The sequence below is a fragment of the Vipera ursinii genome (assembly GCF_947247035.1).
Source record: "Vipera ursinii genome assembly, chromosome: 15".
Taxonomy (NCBI): domain Eukaryota; kingdom Metazoa; phylum Chordata; class Lepidosauria; order Squamata; family Viperidae; genus Vipera; species Vipera ursinii.
This window is the reverse complement of record NC_139528.1, coordinates 8,903,330-8,915,515: the sequence shown is the minus strand read 5'-3', so window position 1 is coordinate 8,915,515 and position 12,186 is coordinate 8,903,330. Positions and strand designations below refer to the sequence as shown.

Here is a 12,186-nt window from a genome sequence, read left to right as displayed (position 1 = left end):
GGGAGAGAGCTGGGTGGGGTCTCCCTGTGAAGGGGGGGAGAATGTGACCTTTCTCTCTGGGGAAAGAGCCGGGCTGTTGTTGGAGAGCAAGGCAGCGCGAGTCGCCTGGCGGGTCTGGGGCCTCCTCCGAGCTTTAGAAGCTGGCACAGGGTCAGCCCACGCCCAGCTTCCTTGCCAAGGTTGGGGGCTGAGTCACTGGACACAAACTGTCCAGAGGGAAGGCCTCTGAAAGTACCTCCAGCTTAGGAAAGAGACAATCCCACGAATCCTTCCTCTCTCTGTTTTATCTTACCCAAGGGATTCAGAGGTTCCAGCCTGGAAGGGCCTGGGGTACGTTCACGACATTTTCAGGAAAGGGGGAGTATAGCAGTATAACATAGTCGGAGGGGACCTTGGAGGTCTTCAAGTCCAACCCCCTGTTCAAGCAGGAGATCCTGTACCATTTCAGCCAAATGGCTGTCAGGTCTGTTCAATCATTGTTTCTTCGCCAAAAGCTTTAGGTAAATCAAGTTTGCTGCCCTTTAGGTAAGACGCCCAGAGTCACCCCGAGTGAATCGGGCAGCCATATAAATTTTCTTAATATAAATAAAAAAACTTCCCCTTTTCCAGCTAAATTCCCATGACACCTTTTTGCATCAGGGCCGTTGTTTTTATTTGGCTACGTTTTGTAGTATTGGCTAAAAATTCCACGCTGTCTCTTCAGGAGCTTCCTTTTTATTTTGGTTTGGGGGTCTAATAGTTACAGAGTTCCCCTAAAATACATCACCTGGCCTCTTTTCTTAGGGATGTTGCTATTTCCCCAGATAAAGAGAAGATGAATCCTTCGGCTCTGCAGCTTTTACCTTAACCTTTAAAAAAAAAAAGGATTTCCTGGATTGAACTCGGGGTCAATCCAACCAGCCGGGGGAGATCAGATCCTTGGTGACTCGCTCCCCAGGCTGCTTCCCTGATCTTGGCATTTGGAATTCCAAGATTGACTGCTTCAGAGTAGGAAGGCTCTGCTTTAGTGCCTTAAGCCTGCAGTGTTGCACATTCAGAGGTGCCGGCTCTGACACCATTCCTCCATGCTGTCTTTACAGCCTGCAGCTGCACCTTCTGCCCTCTCTTGGTTGCTTCAGCCCTGCAGCGCTGCCCCTCTCTCCCTGGTCATGCCCCCACCCTTTTGCCGCTTAGGGTGGAGGCCCTGTGGCTTCCCAAGAAGCTGCGGGACTTGGCTTGGCATCCTGGACTCTCTTGGGGGGGGTGGGGGTGGAGGCAGAGCCCCTGGGAGGATGCCAGGCCCTTCCTCGGCCCAAAGGATGCCAGTTGTGAGCTGCCGGCCAGGCGCCTTTGCCAGGTGAGAGCAGCTTCAGGATCTCCTCATAGTGGTGTGGAGTATCTGCATCTGCCCACAGGTGTGAAGGTGTTTCTTCCCAGGAGCCCCCCCAGAAGCCCCGTGCAAAAGCAGGGGGGGTGTTCCCACACGTCTGTCAAATTGTCCCCGGCCCTCCCTTTTTCACTCTCCCCAAGTGCCACGCCATGGAGTGATGCTCAACTGTTTATGACCTATTATTGGATAGAATCCTAAGGCAGGAAGGGACCCTGGAGGTCTTCTAGTCCAACCCACTGCTCAGGGCAGGAGACTTATACCATTCTGACAAATAGTTGTCCAATCTTTTCTCAAAAACCTCCAATGACGGAGCACCCACAAGTCTGGGAGATGAGCAGTTCCACGAATCAGCTTTTCTGTGGTTTTGTTGTTTTATGCCATCATACCTGTGGCACGTCAAGGTGACACAAAGGCAATAAACTATTTCCTTGTATCCACCTTTAAAGAAATAGGTGGCACTTTTTTTTGTTTTGAATGTTTCTGCGTAAGTGTGACCTGAAAGGGGATCTCTTTCTTACACAGGTTTTAAAACTAGACAAGCAGAACCCAAATGAGGCAAAAACGGTACCCTTGTTCAATTGTGTATTGGGGGAAATGTTCCAGAGCAGCGTCTCTGTTTGGGCTTGAGCAGAGCAGGAGACGGTGACCGGGAGGGGAGGTCGGGCCGGGAGCCATTCGAGACACAGCTGACGTGTTGCTTTCTTTTCCTCCTTAATGCAATTTTAAATGTCTTGTTTCCTGCATCTGGTGAGCTGGAAACTTAGTCACAGCCATAAAAATGCATTTTTGGATAGAGGGTTTTGATGCTGCTGCTGGGAATGTGTGGGCCTCTATTGGCAGTCCTCAACTTATGACCATCTGTTTAGCAGTCATTCAAAGTTATGGCAGTGCTGGAAAAAGGGACTTACAACCAGTCCTTGCACTCACAATCTTGCAGCATCCGGCGGTCCTGCAATTGTGATCCAGGCACTTGGCAATTGGGTCACACTTACGACAGTTGCCGTGTCCTGCAGCCCTCTGGGTACCACTTGCAACCCTCCCAGCCAGCTTCTGACAATCAGTGGGGAAGTTGATAGGAAAAGTCACAAGTCACAGCCTTGCTTAATGACTGTGGGTGATTTGCTTAATGACCTTTGCAAAAAAGATCACAAAACCGTGTGTAATCACATTTTGTCTCACTTAACAGCTACACTGCTTAACAATGAATTTTCCAGCCTCTGTTGTCATAACATATAAAGAACGGTTGCAGGAAATGGGAATGTCTAAGAGAAGGATGAGCGGGGATGTTATAGCAGTCCTCCAATATTTGAGGAGCTGTCACAGAAAAGAAGGAGTGGATTTATTCTCCGAAGCCCCCGAGGGCAGGAAGATCAGTAAAGAGAGACCCAACCTAGAACTAAGGAGGAATTTTCTGACAGTGAGAACTATTAACCAGTGGAACGGCTTCCCTCCAGAAATTGTGAGGCTCAATCATTGGGGATTTTAAAGAAGAGATTGAAGAAGCCATTTGTCTGAGATGCTATAGTATCTCCTGCTGTGAGCAGAATTAATGGAAAGACAGACAGAGAAACAGATAAGTCTTCCTCCTGGAATTGTGGGCTGAAGAGATTGGAGCACTGTTTGTTTAAAAAGGGTGCCCTGTGATTTTATGATTCTGAGATAAGATAGATGACAGACAGATGGATGGATGGAAGAGCTTGCCCCTCCAGAAGTTGTGGGCGCTCCATCACTGGAGGACTTCAAGAAAAGACTGGACAACCTTTAGTCTGAGATGCTATAGTGTCTCCCACTTGTGCAGTGGGGTGGACTAGAAGACTTCTGAGGTCCCTTTCAACACTACGGTATTTAGGGATAGAACAGAACAGAACAGAATAGAATCTGGAAGGGACCTTGGAGGTCTTCTAGTCCGCCCCCCCCCACTCAAGCAGGAGGCCCTATACCATCTCAGACAAGTGACTGCCTAGTCTCTTCTTAAAAACCTCCAGTGACGGAGTGCCTACCACTTGCAAGCTGTTCCATTGGTTAATTGTCCTCTGTAAGTTGGGAACTACCTGTAGCCTGAAAGGGTAACGAAACCAGTTGTAGCAACGTTGCATTAGAGTAGGATAATCAAGTTGGAAGCAAACAAGGCGACTCGAGGCCTGCTCAAATAGCCAGGTCGCTACTGGCCCCGGCAAGATTAAGGGAGACCAGGTGTTACTATTAATATTCAAAAATGCATAATGGTTTCTGTTCCATGTATTTCACAGGCTTTAGAAAATTGTAACTCCTTTTCGTTAAAGGCAATACCGGAGTTGGCTCACGGAGGCCCAGATTGCCCATACTCGTTTATGGGCTAGAAACTAATGCTTGAAATTGAACAATTTATTACCTGTTATTAAGTTTACTCAGGTTTATTTCATGCAATAACTCCTGGACACAGTTTGTGTGTGTGTGTAAAAGACCAGCTTGCATTTTGCAACTCTGAAACCAGACGAGAGCCGTTCAACTGTGCACGCACCCACGTGCGCTCACCAATGATTTCTCCCAGCAACACCTGTGGACAGTCCCCGTTTCTGTGGGAGGATCCGGGTGGGGCCCTCAGTGCCCACAAAACACTGTTCTGGCATTCAGGAAAAACCGTCCCTGGAAACGGAAGCCTGGCGTTTTGCTGCGACTTGCAAGGGCGGGGAGGGCACTGGGCATGTTCTCCCCACGTGTTTCTTCCTGGCTTTTAGAAGTGGAGCAGATGAGTCAGAGGATGATGGGCAGCGGAGCTCCCGTTCTCTTCCAGACAGCTCAGCAGGGTTTCTGCTGCATATCCAGTTTTGGTCACCACAGTACAAAAAAGATGCTGAGACTCTGGAAAAAGGTGCAGAGAAGAGCAACTAAGAGGATCAGGGGACTGGAGGCTAAAACTTACAAAGAGCGGTTGCAGGAACCGGGGGTGGCTAGGAGGGACATGATAGCAGTGCTCCAGTATTTGAGGGGCTGCCCCAAAGAAGGGGGGGTCTTAGACAACGCCTCTTAGGCAAGACAACAATGGGTGGAAACTAATCAAGGAGAGACGCAAACTAGGGCTAAGGAGAAATTTCCTGAGAGAAAAATTAACCAATGGAACGGCTTTCGGACGTTCTGGGGCTCCCATCATTGGAGCTTTTCAAGAATTGATTGGACAGCCCTTGTCTGGAATGGCAGGGTCTCCTACTTGTGTGCGGGGTGGGTGGGTGGGGTTGGACTAGAAGAGTATCTAGTATCTCATCCCTTTAGTAGTATTGGTGGTGTGAGAACAGGGCTTTGTTCCTCCCCAGCATTGTTCAACTGCTTCAAAGGAAAATTTAGGGAGGAGGAGGAGGAGGAGGAGGAGGAGGAGGAGGAGGAGGAGGAGGAGGAGGAGAAGAAGGGAATTGCATGGTCAGAAGAAAGGAGTTTTCTGGTTCTGGTCAGCCTGGCCATGCTGGTTCTGTGCCAGCTTTGAAAACTCAGCAGGAAGGGAAGTCTCCAAAGCCCAAAATAGAAAGTCTTTTTCCCACCTTCTTTAAAAAGCCTCGTGACATAGAAATGAATGACTCTGAGATTCTACTTCCTTGGTTGCGGGGGGTGGGGGATCCTGATTTTGGCTGCGGGGAACTTTGGTTGTTGCTTTTGAGAAACAGCCCAAAGGTCTCCTTGGCAACTTCTCTGTTGGCGTTGTGAGGCAAGCAGGCCCCATCTCTGTTTCTGGCCAAGAAGCTCTGTGCGAGGAGCAGTCATGAGGACTAGAAGCGCCACCTTGCTTTTGCAACCCAGAGCCCAAGATTGTCAGAGTGGGCAGAATGACTGCACAGTTCTCCCTTTAAGTAAAAGTAAAAAATTGAGGCTGCGTGTTATTATCTTTTTCTACTGGGTTAAAAAGAGTCAGAAGTCGATGTTTTTCTTTCTTCTCCCCCCTTTTATCCTACAGTTTTTCCTCCCCTGCTTTCTCAATATTTTGATTTTTGTTTGTATTTTATATTTTGATCAACTAATAAAAATGTGGAAGCATAAAAAGGAAAAATAGATACCCTCAAGGGTGCCCGGTGCCCTTGTTTTGCCCTTCAGTACCCATGCCAGCAGCTGATGGGCACTTTCCTTGCAATTGCTTGCTTGTGAGAAGTGGAAGAAAACTCAGCCCACAGGCAATGGGTGTGTGTGTGTGTGTGTGTGTGTGTGTGTGTGTGTGTGTTGCTTTTAGATTCGTCTTTCTAGTAATTTGTTGTGAGCGTAATTTGTAACACTGAGTTTCGTATTCAGTTACATCTTACAAGGCCAATATAAAATCAGAACCACCCGGGCACTCGCACCCATTTCAAGGACTTGGCATGTGCCCGCCTGCATAAGCCTCACCCTTAACGCTTTCACTTCTTGGGAAGAGACTGGGGCAGGGGTGGGCAGCCTCGGCTCCTTTATGACTCCTGGACTTCAACTCCCAGAATTCCTGAGCCAGCCACGCTGAGGGGAAAGGGAGAGGTTCCCAAGGGGGGTGGGGGGGTGGGGAGAAAACCTGTTCAGGGCCGCAGGGCAATTGGTGAGGATTGTGTGGCTGAAAACCCAGCCGGAAGCAGCGACCGTGACCTCTGTTGCTAAGTGAGACAATTATTAAGTGAGTTTTGCCCCATTTGACGACCTTTCTTCACACAGTTGTTAAGTGAATCTCTGCCGTTGTTACATTAGTAACATGGTTGTTAAGTGAATCTGGCCTTGTCAGAAGGTCGCAAAAGGGGATCACGTGACCCCGGGAGACAGTGACCGTCATGAATACGGCTCCGTTGCCAAGCGTCTGAACTTGGATCACGTGACCGGGGGGGGGGGAGAAATGCTGCTCATAAGTGTGAAAAATGGTCACAAGTCGCCTTTTCCAGTGCCGTTGCAACTTTGAACAGTCGCTAACTGAATGGTTGTAAGCTGAGGACTGCCTGCATCCTTTTACTCCCCGTCAGCTGCCGAGCGAGCGGGCGCTGCTTTTAAGCCCTTGCAGTTTCTAGTTGCATCTCATCTTGTTCCAGAAGAAAAAGGAGGCAGCCGAGGAACGGAAACTTGGATCCCAGCTCCGATAAACATGCAGATTTTTCCTCCTCTTCTCTACATTTGTAGAGTTTCCCGTCTCCTTCCTAAATTAAAGCCAAATGAAACTTTTTTTTGAAAAAAAACTGAGGCCCCATTTTCCCTGCTTTGACTGTGTTGTTGGCATCCTGCTTTGGGTTTAATGGAGAGAGTGGAAGGGGGCTACTTAGGAGACCCCACCCTGTTCCCTGCTGGGTTCCACCCCGGGGACCCCACCCCCCAAGCGGTTTGTCTCACGGCCTGGCAGTTGAAGGGGGGAAAGCAGCCTTTGGTTCCTGTCACACCTGGTGGGCCTTCTCCTCCGCTGGGCCCCGTAAAACGCGTCCTTTTTACAAGCCGGCCCACGCAGAGGACTCGCACTGGGCTCCATGGTTTTCCCGTCGGTGTCCCTGCCAAGCACCCAGCCCCTCACCCCAGATCCGAGGCTGAGTTGAGCACCCTGGAGGGCTCTGCGCACGGGTCTTCATTGCTTTATCGCTCTCTTTCTATCCTGCCTGACTTTCCACATCTCCAGACGGTTTTTGTGATAAAAAAAATAAAACATGGAATGTGTTTAGTGCCGCTTAGGGCTCCACCTGAGGGTTGGTGTAGCTGAAAAATGCCACACAGGATGCATACCACCAGTGTTCCTCACTCTTGGCAGCGTTGAAGATGTGCGGACTTGTAACTTCAATGAAAGATCTGCAAGGCAACGAGAATCCCCGAGAGCATCAGGGACCCCACAGTTGAGCCACAAGTATTCTATGGGCATGGATTCTTAGTTGATTATCATCCCACCTGCTGAAGTGGGATGTTGGGATGCAAAGCATCGCTCTGTGACTCAGTCTTCCTGCTGTCAGCTGCGCCCTTTGGCTCTCCCTTCGTGGAGATGTTTGTCTTTTGACCTTCACCCTGAAATCCTGGTCCTTGGTGGCCTTGCTGGTCCCCACAGCTCTCGGCGCCCAGTTTGGAAGGAATCTCTCCTTGACAGCCAGAAGCAGATGAGACGAGAACAGTGCGTTTCTTCTAAGTCCGGATTTCCCTTCAACATCTTAATTAGCGCTGCACATTTCTTGAGTCATTAGCAGCTGAGGCTACTGGGGCCAAATCTGCTTTTGATCAGTTCTTCTCCTTGCTGGTGAGGCCGCCCAAATAGCCCAAATAGATGAAAGGGAGTTCCTCTGGATGGGTTGCTAATTTAAAGTTTCTGCTCCTTCAGATGTCTAGAATTGCATTTATTGCCTTCCATCCACACTCCACATGATGCCCACAAGAGCTTGGGCAGTGATCAGCACAGCCAGATGAGGGCGCCAGATTCCCAGAAAAGGCAATTCTACTCACACGTGAGCCTGTTGTGGTTTACTCAGTCGTAGTTTGCTGAGAGGTGTGAATGGAGTCATTCTTTTTATCCCTGGGCCTAGGTTCAAATCTGGCTAATGTTCTGGTGCTCCCAAGTCTTATTCCCATGGGCATCTTATGGGTATTGCCTGTTGTGGTTTACTCACTTACAAATGAACGAGCCACAATTTGCAGAGATGTGTAAATGGAGTTTGAATCTGATTAATATTCTGTTTCTCCCAAGTCTTGTTCCCATGGGCATCTTGTGGGTTTCTGCCAAAGTCTCCCAAAGTCCATCTTGTCTTCTGGTGGGGCTGCTGGGCACAAGACTTTCCTCCTTACGAATGGCTGCATCTTCCTCTTCCAGGGACACCAAGAAGAAAGGAGAATTGCTCACTGCCCAGGCCCGCCTGAAGGATGTGGAGGCCTTGCTCAACTCCAAAGAGGCTGCGCTCACCACCGCCTTGGGGGAGAAGCGCAACCTGGAGGGTGAAGTCCGCAACCTCAGAGGCCAGCTGGCCAAGGTAGGCCAGGCGCAGCTGTGAAGGTCCCCAACAGTCTCTCCGCTCTGCTCTTGGGGGACCCTTGAAATGGGAGGGGGCCAGTTTCTCCTTCTGCGCCTCCATCTCTTGCCCATCTTCGGACTACCGATTCCAAAATGTTATGCCAGGACGAATGAGTTTGTAGGCTCAGGTAAACTATGCCTGCAAATGTCTGTTGTGCAGGAGGGGAGGGGTCCTTCCGCTAGGAGAACACCAGCCTTTCACCTCCTTCCCAGGCCAGCTCCTGTTCCTGCAGATTGCCAACCAAGGGCAATAAGGATGGCAGAGCCAGGCTTAGGCTGGTCAACCTTATTAGGCTTCCAGAACTGAAGGCAGGCTGGTGGTCTTTCAGTTCCCCCCGCCAACAATGGGCCGGTGGGCTCCTGTTATGCTTTTTATTTGGCCATGCTTTATCTTTTTGTGAATTTTGTAATTGTGAATTTAACCTGTGCTGTTGATAAGGAGGCCAAAACAGCAGCAAGATTGATAACTATATTTCTCGAGCTTGGCAGTTGAATGATGGGTGGACATCAACTCCCAGAGGGGAATTCTGGTCCATCCATCTTCTACTGGCCAAGGTTGAGAACCATTGGTCCAACAATGGACCAGCAGAGCTATTGACTGTACTCAGCTGTGGCCCTTCAAAGGCGGACCACTCCTGGCCACAGGTGCCACGGACTGTCCTGAATTTAGCCCCTTCATCTTTGAGGTTGCATGGCTGAGACATTCCCTCCCTCTGTCACTAAGGGGCACAAAACCCCTCTTCCCCCCCCCCCCCCTGCTGCTTTTCCTGCTTATCTCTATGTCTGTCCTGCACCCTCTCTGGGCTCTAGAATAATAATCTGAATTTTACAATCAGCTTAATTTTACTGTCACTTTGCCCCCCAAACTGGCTGGGGCCCGGAAAGGCTCACCTGTGCAGGAGCCAGGTGAGGCCAGCAGGGGGCGATGGAGTCCACCATTTGCCAAGGCAGAGAGGAGGAATGGACAGTTGGAAAGCAAAGTGACCTTGGGTGGGTGGACTCTTGCTTCCATCATCCCCGACCAGGGATCTGCCGCCCTGCCCGGCAGCATTTTCCGTTTGTTTGTTTTTTATTATTATTTTGTTTATTTACATCCTGCCTTTATTATTTTTATAAACAACTCAAGATACCAAAATACTCCTTCCTTCTATTTTCTCCAGCACAACAACCCAGTGAGGTGGGCTGGGCTGAGAGAGAGGGACTGGCCCAAGGTCATCTGGAGGCTTTTATAGCTAAGATGGACCAGACCAGACCACAACTGCTGAGTGGCCCAAAGTCGCCCAGCTGGCATTCATGCCAAAGTCTCCTGGTGCTAGTCTGGTGCCTTCACCCACCACATGGAACTGGCTTTCCTTCTACTTTAGATCCTCTAAGTCCAGATGTTTTTCACTCCTGGCAGCCTCTCCCTGCGGGAGAGAAGCTAAATCAGCATCAGTGGCTCGTAAACTTCATCTCTTAACTTAGAGAAAGGTGATCGGGCTTCTTTGGACCAAACTGATGGGAGATACTGCCCATAACAAACAAGCAAACACACACACACACACACACACACACACACACACACACACCTGGTGTTTCTGGGAGCATGCAGAAGCTGGTGCTGTGACAGGCAAGTTGGGCACTGGTGGGTCTAGAGCAGACATGTCAAACCCGCGACGTCATTGCTGGCAATGGGCTGGGCGTGGTTTCTTCATGATGCGGGCCGGCAGTTTGACACCCCTGGTTGAGAGAGAGAGAGAGAGAGAGAGAGAGAGAGAGAGAGAGAGACGTCCGTGAGACAGATGTTGAGGGCCAGCCCAGTCACCCAGCCTTAGCAGAGCCACCTCCTGCCACGCGGCCCTCCCAGCCAGGCGATCTGGGGCCCTTTGCTCCCCCTTCCGTGCAGTGACCGGGGCCCCTGGTTTGTCCCCTGCAGTTGGAGGTGGCCTTGGCCGATGTCAAGAAGCAGCTTCAGGATGAAATGCTGCAGCGGGTGGATGTGGAGAACAGGCTACAGACCCTGAAGGAGGAGCTGGACTTCCAGAAGAACATCTACAGCGAGGTGAGTCCCAGCTCACGGAAGGGTCCCTTAGAGGTCACCTAGTCCAACCGCTTCTAGGGCAGGAATCCTACCCCGCCTGGGCTTGAAAAGTGACTCTGCTGTTTCATAGCCAGGAATTCCTCCATGAGTTTGGGTCCCCCTCCATAAAACACCCACCCATTGGCCCTAGAGAGAGTAAATTCCTTCCTTTTCTAAAATAAATGTTATTATTAAGTTTCATTGTAAAATAAAAATACAGAAAAAACAAAAGTTAGAAGACAGGCAAAGAGAGAAAAAAGTGGCAACTTCCAACTTTTTCAGGGCGGTGACATACAACCCCCCCAAGCTTTATGCTTCACGTTTCAAGCCACTTCAGTAACCACAGAAGCATCCTGATCACCCAGACCCAAAGCACAGAGTGGGTCTCCATGGGCTGGGAGATTGAACTCGCCACCTTGCCCTGGGCCAGGCAGTCAGCCCAATTCCTGCACATCTGGAAATGGCCCCACAGAGCAGCAGGGGCTGCTGGATGACGGGGGCAGCGGATTGGGGCTGGAGGGAGCAGGTCACAGTTGGGGGGGGTTGTGCCTTCCCAGTCCCGGGATGCTCTGCTCAGCCGCTGCCCCGCTGCCCACAGGAGCTCCGCGAGACGAAACGCCGCCATGAGACGCGCCTGGTGGAGATCGACAGCGGGCAGCAGCGTGAATTCGAGAACCGGCTGGCCGATGCGCTGCAGGACCTCCGCAGCCAGCACGAAGCCCAGGTCAATCTCTACAAGGAGGAGCTGAAGAAGACCTACATGGCCAAGGTAGCGCACTCCCACTCCCATCATCCCCAAGCTGGCACATGTCGGCCAAGGGCTGTTCTGCTGCCCTCCCCCCCCTTGAGATGTTCTCAAGGTCAGGTAATCCCACCTGGTCTCCCTCACCTGCAGTTTAAGAGGACGGCGGGCGCTGGGGCAGGATCCAAGTCAGGCTCTTAGCCTGGGCAAAGGAAGCTGCCTGGAGGGGGGTTCGCACCCCACTCCTGCCCTGCAGAGCAGCCCAGGGCAGCCTTGAGGACCGGCCACTTTGAAGTAAGCCAAACCCGGCCATCTCCAGAAGGCTATTTCTAATCTTTGCAGCTGGAAAACGCCAAGCAGTCGGCCGAGAGGAACAGCAGCATGGCAGGAGCGGCTCACGAGGAGCTTCAGCAGACCAGGATTCGCATCGACAGCTTGTCCGCCCAGCTCAGCCAGCTGCAGAAGCAGGTAGGGGTCTCCCGGGGGAGGGTGGGGAGGGGGCCGCTGGTCCACCACCTGCTCTGACCACCGTTTGGTCTCCAGGTGGGGAAATCGCACCTTTCGTTTTGCAAGCAGGTGCTTGCAAGCAGGTGCTTCCACCCACTTTGTGGGTCTCCCTTTGAAGACTTTGGGTGGTTTACAGGTAGTCCTTGACTTATAACCATTTGTATAGCGACCGTTCAGTGTTACAGTGGCACTGAAAAAAAAATTGGCTTAAGAGCCATCCTCACCCTTACGACTGTTGCAGTGTCCCTTCAGTCACATGATCAACCGGCCTTGGATTTACAATGGTTGCAGCATCTGGGATCACTTGATCACCATTAAGGACCTTCCTAGCTGGCTTCCAACAGGCAGAGTTAACGGGGGAAGCCTGATTCGCTTAATGACTACACGATTCACTTAATGACTGTGGCGATTTGCTTAATAAAAAAGCTTGTAAAATCAGGTAATGGACAATATGGTCATATGTCAAGGACTTGCCTGTTCCTCTGTGAGCAACTTCACATCAGCCACCTTGCAGGCCTCCCTCCCTCAGTGGGGCCCCCGCTGTTCCCTCCCGGCTTTCCCTCCAG

General features: G+C 50.9%; 1 protein-coding gene across 2 annotated transcripts in view; it reads left to right on the top strand.

The window, feature by feature from the left end:
- The window catches only part of LMNA (lamin A/C), a 37,623-nt gene that overhangs the window by 14,960 nt on the left and 10,477 nt on the right, over positions 1 to 12,186 (top strand). For both annotated transcript variants that reach the window (XM_083374576.1, XM_083374577.1), the window contains exons 2-5: positions 8,115 to 8,271; positions 10,228 to 10,353; positions 10,970 to 11,140; positions 11,456 to 11,581. In XM_083374576.1, the coding sequence (XP_083230702.1) occupies positions 8,115 to 8,271; positions 10,228 to 10,353; positions 10,970 to 11,140; positions 11,456 to 11,581 (580 nt within the window). The remainder of the gene's footprint in view (positions 1 to 8,114; positions 8,272 to 10,227; positions 10,354 to 10,969; positions 11,141 to 11,455; positions 11,582 to 12,186) is intronic.